The 13,878-nt window shown below is 43.2% G+C and overlaps 1 protein-coding gene across 1 annotated transcript in view; it reads right to left on the reverse strand.

Moving 5' to 3' along the window:
• Positions 1 to 9,368: 9,368 nt before the first annotated feature.
• Positions 9,369 to 13,878, reverse strand: part of TSPEAR (thrombospondin type laminin G domain and EAR repeats) — a 144,944-nt gene continuing 140,434 nt past the window's right edge. Inside the window, exons 11-12 of the mRNA XM_040440256.1 lie at positions 11,866 to 11,967; positions 9,369 to 10,319 (exon numbers count right to left, since the gene is read on the reverse strand). Coding sequence (XP_040296190.1) covers positions 10,166 to 10,319; positions 11,866 to 11,967 — 256 coding nt within the window. The 3' untranslated portion in view covers positions 9,369 to 10,165. The remainder of the gene's footprint in view (positions 10,320 to 11,865; positions 11,968 to 13,878) is intronic.

Genomic DNA, 13,878 nt, shown 5'->3' on the forward strand with positions numbered 1-13,878 from the left:
GGGTGAAGATGTCTGCATGTTGTTCATTGTTGATTGCGTCAAAGACAATGCCATTGTGTTTGTTAATTGTGTCACAGACAATGCCATTGTGTTAGTTGAATAGGGTTAGTTTTTGAATTTAAACTGTAAAGGATTGGCTGCTATGTCATGTCCTCAGTTCCCAACCAGGTCCACGGGGGTGGTACCCTTGTTGGAAAATGTGTATATAAGTCAATGCTTGTGTGTTTAATAAAGAGTTTCTGTTTTACCCTTCATCATGTTGAGGCTGGTGTTTGGGTAACTGATCGACACTGGGTATTGCTATACGCTGAAGATTTGCTATACTCCCCTGGCTATAACTACTAGCTCTTGTAAGAGCTGTTCCTGGTTCCTGTGGTGGTTGCGGTGTCGAGTGGAGTGCTTGGAGTCCTCGGGAAGCACTAGGAGCATCCATCAACGGAGGTACCCGGTCGGGGTGCCAGGAGATCCTTTACAGTGGTGGCAGCAGTGGGATTGCGTCCTAGTGTGAGGAGAAGCAGCTTGGAGACACCGTTCGTGGAGCATATTGAGGGCAACGCTAGTATCCGTACAGTGACCCTGGCTACAGCAGGATGGAATCAGCTAGTCTTCGGACAGCGTTACACTACGATGAGGAGGATTACATGGACTGGAGGGATGCAGTCCGGAAAGGCGTCTGGCATGAGGCCCTGGAAGATGTACAGCGTCGGCGGGGCGAGAGTCTTCCCATTGAGGAGCAGCGGTTGCAGATGCGAGTGGCCCTGTGAATGCCCCTTCTGGGAGAGCAGCCCCTGGATGAGTGGGTGACAGAACTCGAGAGCCTGGTATGGAAGGAGCTTTGGCTAGACGGCGCCTACCAGGCACTCTGGTGGTATGTGATTCAGCACTCCCCCTGGATGGCTGAGCACGACAGACCCGAGGGGGAGGATTATGATGGCCCTGGCCTGTTGTTTGAGTCCTTCGCCGAACCGGAGTTTGGAGATGCTGGAGAGTCCCGGTTCTGGGAAATCTATGACTACAGGGAGGCTATGCATGATTGGGCTACAGCGAGAGAGGTGAGACAAGACCTGGCATCTCTAGTGACAACGGAGTGGGAGCTGGAGCAGGGTTACCAATACTTCCTCAGCTCAATTCGGCCCCAATATACACTGCCGGAGAGCTGGGTTGCAGTCCCAGACCTACAGCCCTACAGCTGGGAAGACCAGACTGAAGTATCCCCTGCTTCAGTGCCAGCTGCGGAGGTAGGGGACCTCATGGACTGGTCCTGGGGAGAACCCCATATGGCAGGTGGAGAGGGGACCGAGATCACTCCACTGGCCCTACAGGGATGCTCGGCGGTCGGCCCAGATCCCCAACGGCAGCCAGAGTTTCAGGGAGTAGGGACAGTCGGTCCTGGTCCCCAGCGGCAGTTTACCTTGAAGGGAGAGGAGACTGTCGGTCTCTCTTCCCGGCCACAGGGGAACAGCACCCCTGGCTCTGATGGTGCAGATGGGACCGCGGTCTCTTCACCAGACCTACAGGGATGCTGGACGGCCGGTGCAGATCCCCCACCAGCCCCGCAGGAATGCCAGGAGGATGATTTAAGCAATCTCTTCTTTCCACAGCCGATCCGCAGCAAGGTCCTGGGGGTAGGATTGCCTGACCCCATCCCAGCGGAAGAGCTGACATCTGGGCAGAGCGCAGTAGGCCTCTGCCCCCCCCCTAGCCTCTTTTCCAGAGGCTGACTCCCCACAGGCTATCCCAGTGGAAGAGCTGGCATCTGGGAAGAGAGCAGTTGGCCTCTGCCCTCCCCTATCTTCTTGTCCAGAGGCTGACTCCCCACAGGCTACCCCAGCGGAAAAGCTGGCATCTGGTCAGAGTGCAGTTGGCCTCTGCCCTCCCCTATCCTCTTGTCCAGAGGCTGACTCCCCACAGGCTACCCCAGCGGAAGAGCTGGCATCTGGGCAGAGCGCAGTTGGCCTCTGCCCACCAAGTACCTACAGCTCCAAGCTAGAGAACAACAATGAAGCAAGGAGTAGCAGATGCCCACTCAACAGCTGGGGACATACAGAACAGAGCCAGGCCCCAGAGTTCAACAGAACCAGTGTTTGTTTATGGGTGGGCTACTCGACTAACTCAGGCACCGACCGACAGGAGGTCAGGTACCTGGTTAGTCTACTGTTGGAAGGGGAGAAATGTGATGGACTGAACCGTCACTGGGGTTGCTGGAGAAGCCTGAAGGCCAGCCTCCTTCCTACAGACTATGGACCGAGAATTATGGAGACCCCCTAAGACCTTTTGGGGTTACAAGGAACTATGAACCCTGATTTATGTGTGTAATTTATATGCCACATATTTCCTATTGCCCATTAAAAAGGCATGGTGTGGATTCAGCAACGCAAAAAGGGTTAACTCTGCACTGAGACTCCCACTGATTGTGTTAGTGATGGGATTAAGATAGTTGATTATAATAGCAGCCGACTCCTAGATGAGTAGATCACCCTATGATACACTCAGGAGATAATCCCATCACATGTGTCTCCTCTCTTCCTATTCATTCATTATGGAGGGGGTGAAGATGTCTGTTTGCATGTTGTTCATTGTTTATTGCGTCAAAGACAATGCCATTGTGTTTGTTAATTGCGTCACAGATAATGCCATTGTGTTTGTTGAATAGGGTTAGTTTTTGTGTTTAAACTATGTAAAGGATTGGCTGCTATGTCATGTCCTCAGTTCCCAACCAGGTCCAAGGCAGTGGTACCCTTGTTGGAAAATGTGTATATAAGTCAATGCTTGTGTGTTTAATAAAGAGTACCTGTTTTACCCTTCATCATGTTGAGGCTGGTGTTTGGGTAACTGATCGACACTGGGGATTGCTATACGCTGAAGATTTGCTATACTCCCCTGGCTGTAACTACTAGCTCTTGTAAGAGCTGTTCCTGTTCCTGGTTCCTGTGGTGGTTGCGGTGTCGAGTGGAGTGCTTGGAGTCCTCAGGAAGCACTAGGAGCATCCATCAACGGAGGTACCCGGTCGGGGTGCCAGGAGATCCGTTACAAGCTAGACTGTATATTGTGTGGCACAGTGTAGAGGTATACTGTATATTGTGTGGCACAGTGTAGAGGTATACTGTATATTGTGTGGCACAGTGTAGAGGTATACTGTATATTGTGTGGCACAGTGTAGGCTATATGTGTATAACAAACATATTTCACATGAAAACTTACAATTACTTGGCTTGGCCCTTGGGGATCTCGGACGCCACTTCAACACTTTGGCCACGGGCTCGGTGGAGTTGATGTTGTGTTTTATCCTAATGAGAAAGATTTCATAATAAGGATTTGGAGAATGGGCAGAGGGATAGCAGAGCAGGGAGAGGCTGGTGCTGCTACTAGGGGGTCATACCATGGGGGAGTAATAAAGCCCACCATAATGTCCCCCCAGTAGAAATAATTTTCCTTATAATGTGCAAAACATACCCCATTGTAATGCCCCCAGTTGAGCTAATGTTCCCATATAAAATACCCCTTCTTAGTGTCCCTGTAATGTTACATTACCCTACTTCATGAGATTTCCCTACCTCCTAACTTCCTGTCGCACCGGAAATGACATGTGGAGGCGTTCCTTAGTTTTGACGATCTGCGCATGCGCAAAAGGACAGTTTAGGGAAAATCTCACTGCGGAGTTCAGCAGCACACCGGGACACTGCGCATGCGCCGGAGAGCCGAAGTAGGGAAATATTACGGCCCATTGCGCAAGCGCGGATAACTCCTGAAAATCCATCCGATCTCAGCGCCTGCGCAGAGTGGGGGTAGGGAAAAATTACGTCCAAGGGCGCAAGCGCCGAGGGTATTATAAATATCCATTTCGCAAGCGCTGCTAACCCTTTGCTGGAGCTATATGAGAATAGCTCCAGCAAAGGGTTAGCAGTGCTTGCGAAATACACTTACTTTCATACAACAAGCTTATTCGTCTACAAGTATATTGTCCCAACAGAATATTGCTTAAAAATCCTAGCCATCGATATATGTGGAAAACTGTTATACACTGGGATATACCACCAATGTCTTTTTAGGGCCTCATGCACACGACCGTTGTGGCGTCTGTGTGCGTTCCGCAATTTGCGGAACGGCGCGGACAGCCATTGATATATTTGCCTATTCATGCATGAGGCCTAACACAGATCCAACCTCTTTAACACTGTGCGTGGCCACCATGTGAGTATCATCTGCTTCACCCAACCTCATGTTTCTATACGTATTCTACATTTATATGTTTACAGAGCCAAACACTTTTGTATTTTGTATCTTTTATCTAGAAGTTCCAGTTTTGGAGGTTGTTGCGAGTTGCTTAATTATCTATATTTACAGAAAACATAGCTATTAGACAGTTAAAGGCATTTTCCGGGAATTAAGAAGATGAAAATACTTAGGGTACTTTCAAACTAGCGGCAGAACGGATCCAACAGGCTGTTCACCCTGTCGGATCCGTCCTGCTGCTAGTGTGAAAGTAGCCTTAAATATAACTTTTTTATTAATATTACCTTTCATTAATAATAATGTATGATTAGTACAGGTTTTGTGTTTACTAATAGGACGGCAGCCAATTTATTTCTCCTGTTTTTAAAATAAAAAATAAAAAAAATCTTTTATTTTGTCTTTTTTTTTACTTTACACTTTTTGCCACCATAAGGTCATACCATTGGTGGACATTTAACCTTCTTTTTTTTATTTTTTATTGCTGATTTCTCCTGCAACTGTGACTGACATAGTAGCCTAGTTAGAAGGAGAATACAGTACCCAGAGAGGTTGTACACTGCTGAACAGCCTCCATACAGAGATGATCTGGGTCTGCTAAGACCTAGAAGCTCACACAGACTGTGATGACATGACTCCTGGGACAAAAGTAGGAATCGGCATTGCCACTTCTTGATCCCTATACATGGCTTTAATTGGGTGAAAATCCATCTCTGCCTTCTCTATGGGGAACCCTGATGTCACTGACAATGGACTCCCTGCTCCTGCAGCTTCACCATGTACATGCAGCTGCGACCTCTGCACAGATGTTTTAAAACATAAAGGATATATGCCGACCACCTGGACGTATAGAGTAAAGAGGCAGATGGCAAGAGGTTAAATAAGTTGTTCAAGATCATCTAAAATCTCAGAAACCACTACAACAGCATAAAAAACACAATATACTCACCAATTCTCCAGCACTGCTGCATTCATCCAGTCCTCCTGCCACTGCTTGTCTACAAACTGCAGCGGGGATGTGCAGGTGTGGCATGTTACCGCTGCAGCAATTCACTGTACTTAGCAGTGTGCAGCTGAGGACAGTGATTAGCTACAGTGGTTAGTGCCATGTCCCTGCACATCACTGTGCACATCACAGTGTCGGTGACAAGCACAGTGACCAGGGCTGGATTGGGAACCTAAAGCAGCCCTGAAAAAATACCTAAAAGTGGCCCCATGTTGTAGGAGGGTCTAAATTGGCGGGGCTGGGCAACAAAAGTAGAGGGGTCAGCAATACCATAATGCAAAATACCATATACCACAGTGTACTGCCCCAAAAGCTGTCCATCTGAGTTGGCCTTTAATAGCGGCTATATTCTGTCTGACTCCAGTTGTCTCTGATTAAGATATGGAGCAGGGTGCTTAGGAGGTACGATGTGGGACATAGTTGAATTCAGAAGGACATGTGCAGTCGCTGGCCAAGTACATGAGTACCTGATTCTAAAAGTGTTAATTGCCAATGATAGCTTATTACGTACCCAACCAGTGGCAGAGATGGGGGCTTGGGCGGCCCCCTGGTCATCGGCTCACCGGGAAATCTCCCTGTAAAGTCTATGATCAATTCGTCCCTGACAGTGACGTGCAGAGATGTGGCCCATGATGGATATAGACATATGTAGATAGAGAGATATGTTGATTAAATGAATTTAGAAGGTAATTTCATTCAGATAATTTTATTGTTAAATACATATAAATTCTGTTTGGCAATCCCAGCAATACTCAGTCATGAATAGAAAATAAATACATTGATGATAATATTAAAATTAATACAATTTAAATATAAGTTCATTGATTTATATATTATAAATATAATAACTATATAGACATAAAAATTCAAACAATAGCTTGGAGCAATACACAATGAATACAACATGAACTTCCCATTTAGTACAAGAAGCTTATACAAGGTAAATTACACTAATTGTAAATATCACTATTCTTATTAGAATAAGCTGGAAGGATCAGACTACACACAGAAAGTTTGTAGTCTGTTACCATGGAGACACATAGATATGTAGCTGCATTCATAAAATTATAGGATATCTTTCAGAGTCTGTTTAAGACTATTTGCAAAGTTGATTTGTCTTTTATTTTAAATGTACTGGAATAATACAAACATAATGGTTGTGGTGGACATACCCTTTAAAGATTCCTGTAAAAATATATTGATGATGTTATACCAAAGACTGCCACACATTGCTTTCTAAATGTGACTAAGTGAGGTGAAAGAACTCTACCATTATGTGACACAACTAAGACATAACTTTCCAACTATGTTTAAACCATACAGAAAACTAATATTGGACTTTGTGAAGGTCACCTCACCAAACGTTGTAGCTTTTTAAAAGGTCAGACAGCAACACTTAACACTTCTCACTTTGATGTGAGAAAGAACCAAAATATCCTTATGTGTGAATATTTATCCCATGGTGGCCAGATCATACTTTATATGTAATCTCAAAATCTGTACTACTAGTCGTATTGTCCTCACCTCTGCTATACCAGCTCAGGCAACGGAGTTCAAGTATGGCGTGACTTTAATATTTAAAAGAAATACTGGTTTTCAAGAATGTTGTTTATCCATACCTCCCAGTATTTCAAAAGATCAACTAAAGAACTAGAGAGAGACTTCCTTTTAGAAGTGTTTCAGACGCTACATGCACAAAAAGAGAGCTAAAGCACAAAAAGACAAAAAAGGAGCAACTAACACATTGTCAAACTATATTGTGTATAATGGATTATTCTAATTCAAATTATAGATCAGACCTAAAATTTTTGAGAAAATACAAATAGGCATTAACAGAGATTTATAATTTGAGGCTTCTGGTCCCCAATGCAAAATTTGTAACATTGCCCCCCCCCCCCCCCTCCCCCCACACACACACACTAATTATGTGCTATCTATAATACTCAGGATAAGCCAACAATATCTGATCATCGGGGGTCTAACACGCTGCACCTACAATAATCAGCTGTTCTGCAGTACTGTACCTCGAGTGCCGGAAGTGGTGGATGGAGCTGGTAACCACAGTGCTGAAGGAAATGTGAGCAGTGCTGCAGTAACCAGCTCCATCGGCTACGTTGTGGACGCTGAGTAGTTCCAGTACCAGAGATACTCCCGAACAGCTGATTGGTGGAGGTGTGGGATGTATGACCCCTGATGATCAGATATTGATGGCCTATCCTGAGGGTAGGCCATCAATATAAAAAATCCTGGAAAATCCCTTTAAGCACCAGGGCCCTGGGACAACTGCTTCCTATAGCTATTAGAGATACAGTATACTTGGAAGGAATGCATGAGATGGCCATGACTTCTTATTGAACTAATTTTGGAGGTGATATACTTGTGGCTGCACATTCCTCATAGCCATTAAATCATAAGCCGTTTGAGCTGATATGTATAATTAGGAAACCAGCTTACTTCTTCTGAATAATGCATTGCTAGGGAATTTTAAACAAGGGTGACTAAGTGTATTCAGATAACATCACTGGCTTAGTAGAGGAGCTTATAATTATCCAACATACCTTTGGCTAAAGACTGACCCAAAATCAAACAAAAAAATAATAATAAAAAAGTATATCTGATCTTAGCTTATTCTGCCATGTTCCTATACAAATATACATACGGTATTTAGTATTATAAATTAATTATGAATCCATTTATTGTTCACTTTCATTTTTGTTTTCCAGCATAGGACTATATTGTGTAAGCTCCTTATACAAAACCAGTGATATGACATGCATGTCTCTGAAACTGTAAATTCATATTTTTCTAAAGTCAGATGACAGTGTGTAAATTTGACTAAATCAATGCCAAATTTAGTAATTCAATAGTCAAATGTATTATAATTTATCTACAGTAATTGAGGTTCTAAAAGTATTGTGCTTGTGAGGAGCATAAGGCCATATGGTGCAGCCAACCACATGAGACAGGCCACTCCCACCCATATGTATAGAAAGTTATTTTTGTGATTTTGCCCCTTTAATTCCTTATAACGTAGTTGGTTAATGGTGCCTGATACCTAGCCACGTTCCTGAAGTCTGATGTAACTGTACATGCGTATTCCACGCTGGAGACCTATATGGGGGGCTAGGAAGGACCAGGAGACTAGAAAACATCTAACTATTTAACAAAGAGCTTAGCTCGATTGAAGACATCATCAGGTTAAGATGTTTTTTGCTACCACTACCTGTTTTTGTATAATATGGGTGTGGGCCAAGTGGCATGTTGAGAACTAGCCGATGGGGAGCTTGTTCAATTGTTCACGGCTTTGGTGATTGTTACCTACTTTACTCTGTACGTTATATATATATATATATATATCTTTTATCATAGTTTACAAAACTTTCATGCACCTAACTCGTGTTAAGTCTTTTTTCCCCAATCTTAGAATTCATGATAATACACCAAGCCAGCAAATAGCTGCATGATTTTCCCGCAAAATTGTATAGACTGTTGCGTGTGGGCATAGACTGCCACGTGCACTATTTGGCCTTACCTTAATAGTCATTACAGGAGAGATAAAAGATAGTTTTTCATTTTTCCCTAAATTGCAACTAACTATGTTACTTGCCTCTATGACCATACAGAGTTGATGCCATTGTTATTACCAATAATACTGAAGTCGCCTACGCTAAATCATCTTAGGTAGGACTAGTGGAATATGTATAAAACACTTATAAAGCTAGGTTTCCACGCTACAGCGCAGTTATAAAAATGGATGCAGAGATTATGTATGGCAGCTAACAACAGCTCGTATGGAGCCATAAAATACGGCACCCATTGCACTCCCTGGGCTCATACTGTACCTCTACACGCCTCTGATCTCATACGGAAGCATGCAGAGCGTTTTACTGTTGTGTTCGATATGAATTCACTAGAAAAAGATTAGCGCGCTACTGGCTGCTGTATTATGGATATGTCTGTAACATGCTGTTCTACAAACCACCATACAACTTTGGGCCATTGTACAGGATCTGTGGATGGATTTGAATATGAACTTTTGAGACATTCAAAAGTATCCTCAAATTCCATTAAAAACAACCTATGTTTTGTTATGTATCATTTAGAGAGCAGTCAATCATCAGCAGGTGATCGTGGATAGAGGGAGCTCATGAATCCGCCAGACTCTTCTCTGGTAGCGCCTGACTCTTCTCCAGTGCATGCTGCCACCATTAAACAATTACATTACCAGACAAGTGACAGTCTGCTGATTTCAGCCAGTCTGTGATGGCAGCATACAGGAGATGATACAGAAGTTCCCTTTATGTTAGGCAGTTCCATGGTTAGGCTAGTTCACAGTGCCTCTGCATATAAAGTGACACAGCAAAAGTTTGCATTGCCAATTTAGGTTCACTGCCTGAGCAGCATTATTAGCGTATATTCACACATGGCGGATATGTTGCACCGGAAAATCAGTCCCATGTATCTGAATGAGGTTGCTTCAACATGGGCATGGATTTCTGCAAACCCCATTCAGATGAATAAAATAAGGTTCTACAGCAAATCTATTATGTGATGCTTGAACATAGCCTTACAATTGTACCTATAACCACATCTTCCTAGCCAGATGACCCAACCATGCATTAGATTTGCAATAAGCAAGGGGTTTATAGGGTGCCAGCACATGGTGTAGTTTGGTTACGGAATCCGCATGTAGATTACCGCCAGACTGTATCTGTACTCGCCATCACGGTGCAGCCCAGTCGCAGGATTAGCGGTAATCAGCACGCGGATTCTGCAGTCAGACTGCACTGTGTAAGGACACCCATGCACAGACATATTTCATTTTAATGATTACAACAGTCTAGAGGTTTGTCTGATAGACACGTGAACTGCTTTCCCAAGTCACATCTTTTACACAGACTGAACTGATATACTTTTGCTTTCCTGGATTCATACAGTCCTCAGCTTCAGTACCCTTGCAGTTGGCTCCTTGGCACTGGAGTACATGATGTAGGAGCCATTGTTGGTTTTAAATGCTTCCCAATCTCGACAGCCATAGGTAGGCAAGTAGTGGACAGCCACAAATCCCTCATAGCCCTGCCACCTGTGAATACAAAAGATGACAACTGTAGCATCTGTGCTGTAATGTGCTCGCAGTTATGGAAAGATTGTTGTCGTACAGTGCATTAACGTTCTTACTATCCAGCTATTTAATACCACGAAACATGAATTTGACATTAATATGGCAGCTACCAAATTGGGGTTCTATGAACTGAACCTGTATAATCATAAAGTTCTAGGTGCGGCAATAATACAGATGCTAAAATGCTGTGATGTCATGGGTGTGTGAAAATGTTTGAGGCCTCATGTGTTTTACGGTCAGCAAACTGCTGAACACGGATTCCAGCCGTGTGCATGTCGCCATTTTTTTAAACTCCTGAAGAAATGTATCCTTGTCCACAAAGCGGACAAGAATAGAACTTGTTGTATCTTTTTTTGAGGGCCGGTGGAATGGACAAATGGATGCGGGCAACACACGGTATGCTGTCGGCATCTTTTGCAGCCCCATTGAAATTAATTTTTAAAAATGTGGTTCGGAGACCGAAAATACTGCCTTGCGCATGGGGCCTTATCCTTAGAATCAATTAAAAGCTCTTACACAGCAGTATTACTTCTCAGTTTAGTACCGACTCAAAGTAGCACTGCGGCTAGGTTCACATATGCCTTTTGAACTCCGGGAGTTTGTTCTGGCAGAAGATTCCCATTGATAATAATGGGTTCTGACAGGTAATTTTGCTGCTTTCCAGTGTATATTCCGGCTTTGAGCATGTCAAATACTGCTGCATGCAGTGTTTTTTGTCTCCATTATAGTCAGTGGGTATCCTCAAGTGTCTGGCTTACTTGCCTGACAAGAAAGCATTAAAAAATCACTTTATTGATAATGATTATTAAAAAGAGCAAACAATTATCCTGTCCATAAAACCCATCCATTCAGGCAAGGCAGAGGGTCACTGGGTGTCAGGGCTAGACATGGTGAGGGCAGAGCTGCATTCTAGCATCTACATATCATATACTCTATGTACTATAGCTTCACCACACTGAGATCTGCTCAGAAAGCTAATACACATATTACTGCTTTATTCACAGGCACAATGTATGATTATAAAGACACGAGAGCATAGAAAAAACATGCATTTCTATGTAGTAATGCTATCACTATGTGCTAATTGTATGGTGTCTTTATAATCATATATTGTGCCTATGAATAAAGCAGTAATATGTGTATTAGCTTTCCAAGCAGATTATAGTGTGGTGAAGCTATAGTACATAGTGTATATTATATGTAGATGCTAGCACACAGCTCTAGGACACAGCACTGCCCTCAGCATGTCTAGCCCTGTCAATCCCAAAAAAGTCCTATTCCTTATACAGCTAAGTGAGCAGAAAAATTGAAAAGTTATGGCTGCAGGAAGGCAGGGAGTGAGAAACAAAAATGTAAAAACAGAAAATCTCTCAGGGCTAAAAGGGTTAATTGAAAGACTGAAGTTTTATGCAGAGACTTTGTGCTAACATTGGTTCAATTCAACTTATAGTCAATAAAAAAAAAGGTAAAGTCTGCAGGAGATATATGGAGCACTCCTTTTACATACCTGTAGATAACACTGTTGACAGAGAAGGAGTTGCCATCATAAGAATTTGCCACAACTAGGAAATAGTCTTCAGCAACTGTGAAAAACTCCCAGTCAACGGCACTAAAAGAAAGAGGAGACCTTGTGAGAAGGGTTCAGACATTTATGTTACAAGGGGCGAAGACCAGCAATGGTGGATAATATATGACCTACAGTAGAGATCAGCCATTCGTGGATAGAAACAGGACTCTGCTGAAGATTATGAGTAGAGAAAGCAATATAAACATCTAATATAGCGGGTCATAAACAGTGCCGTAAAAAGTAACCCTAGGGTCCCATAGTGAAACTTGACCACCTTAACCAGCAGTCAGAACATGAAAAGATTATGATTATTTCGGTCTTCCTAATTTACAGAGATAATTCAAAATATGATGACACAGTGATGTCACAGTACAGGTGTAATGAGCACAGAGTTACAGTGCTTACAGTGATGTCACAATACAGAGACAATGCACACAGTGCTATTAAAATAATGTGATACTGTGCACAGTGCTGACAACGTATATCAATAATGCATACAGTGATGTCACAGTACATCAATAATGCGCACAGTGATGTCATAGTACAGGGATAATACACACAGTGCTATCACAGTACAGGGATAATGCACACAGTGCTATCACAGTACAGGGATAATACACACAGTGCTATCACAGTACAGGGATAATGCACACAGTGCTATCACAGTACAGGGATAATGCACACAGTGCTATCACAGTACAGGGATAATGCACACAGTGCTATCACAGTACAGGGATAATGCACACAGTGCTATCACAGTACAGGGATAATGCACACAGTGCTATCACAGTACAGGGATAATGCACACAGTGCTATCACAGTACAGGGATAATGCACACAGTGCTATCACAGTACAGGGATAATGCACACAGTGCTATCACAGTACAGGGATAATGCACACAGTGCTATCACAGTACAGGGATAATGCACACAGTGATGTCACAGTACAGGGATAATGCACACAGTGATGTCACAGTACAGGGATAATGCACACAGTGATGTCACAGTACAGGGATAATGCACACAGTGATGTCACAGTACAGGGATAATGCACACAGTGATTTCACAGTATAGGGATAATGCACACAGTGCTATCACAGTATAGGGATAATACACACAGTGCTATCACAGTACAGGGATAATGCACACAGTGCTATCACAGTACAGGGATAATGCACACAGTGCTATCACAGTACAGGGATAATGCACACAGTGCTATCACAGTACAGGGATAATGCACACAGTGCTATCACAGTACAGGGATAATGCACACAGTGCTATCACAGTACAGGGATAATGCACACAGTGCTATCACAGTACAGGGATAATGCACACAGTGCTATCACAGTACAGGGATAATGCACACAGTGCTATCACAGTACAGGGATAATACACACAGTGCTATCACAGTACAGGGATAATGCACACAGTGCTATCACAGTACAGGGATAATGCACACAGTGCTATCACAGTACAGGGATAATGCACACAGTGCTATCACAGTACAGGGATAATACACACAGTGTTGTCACAGTACAGGGATGTCAGATAAGGTCTGTAGGACCAACAATCCCTTTAGGGGTCCCTAACTGATATTTTTTAAATCTTATCTTTATTTAATTCATTTAAACCGTACACAAAACAAGAAAACCCATTATTAAAATTATCAGGTTCCAGTGAGGTGTGAGATAGGATGTTTTTTGTTACTGGTTGCTGATAGCAACCCTATGTTTATTCATTAATGCCTTTCAGGTGCATTACTTGGGGCATGCTCCAGTCAGAACTGTCGTGAGTGTGTGGTTTATATCACTCTGCGGGGAACCTTGACCGGTTAATATAGTCAACCTTCGATCATAGGTTGTTATTTGCAACTTTGTTTGCTCTATTACTATCTGTCTACCGTGGAGCCCTTATCATTGAGGCACGTCCACCATGTGTATCATATGTAACAGT

The sequence above is a fragment of the Bufo bufo genome, chromosome 7, assembly GCF_905171765.1.
Source record: "Bufo bufo chromosome 7, aBufBuf1.1, whole genome shotgun sequence".
In the NCBI taxonomy this organism is placed as follows: Eukaryota; Metazoa; Chordata; class Amphibia; order Anura; family Bufonidae; genus Bufo; species Bufo bufo.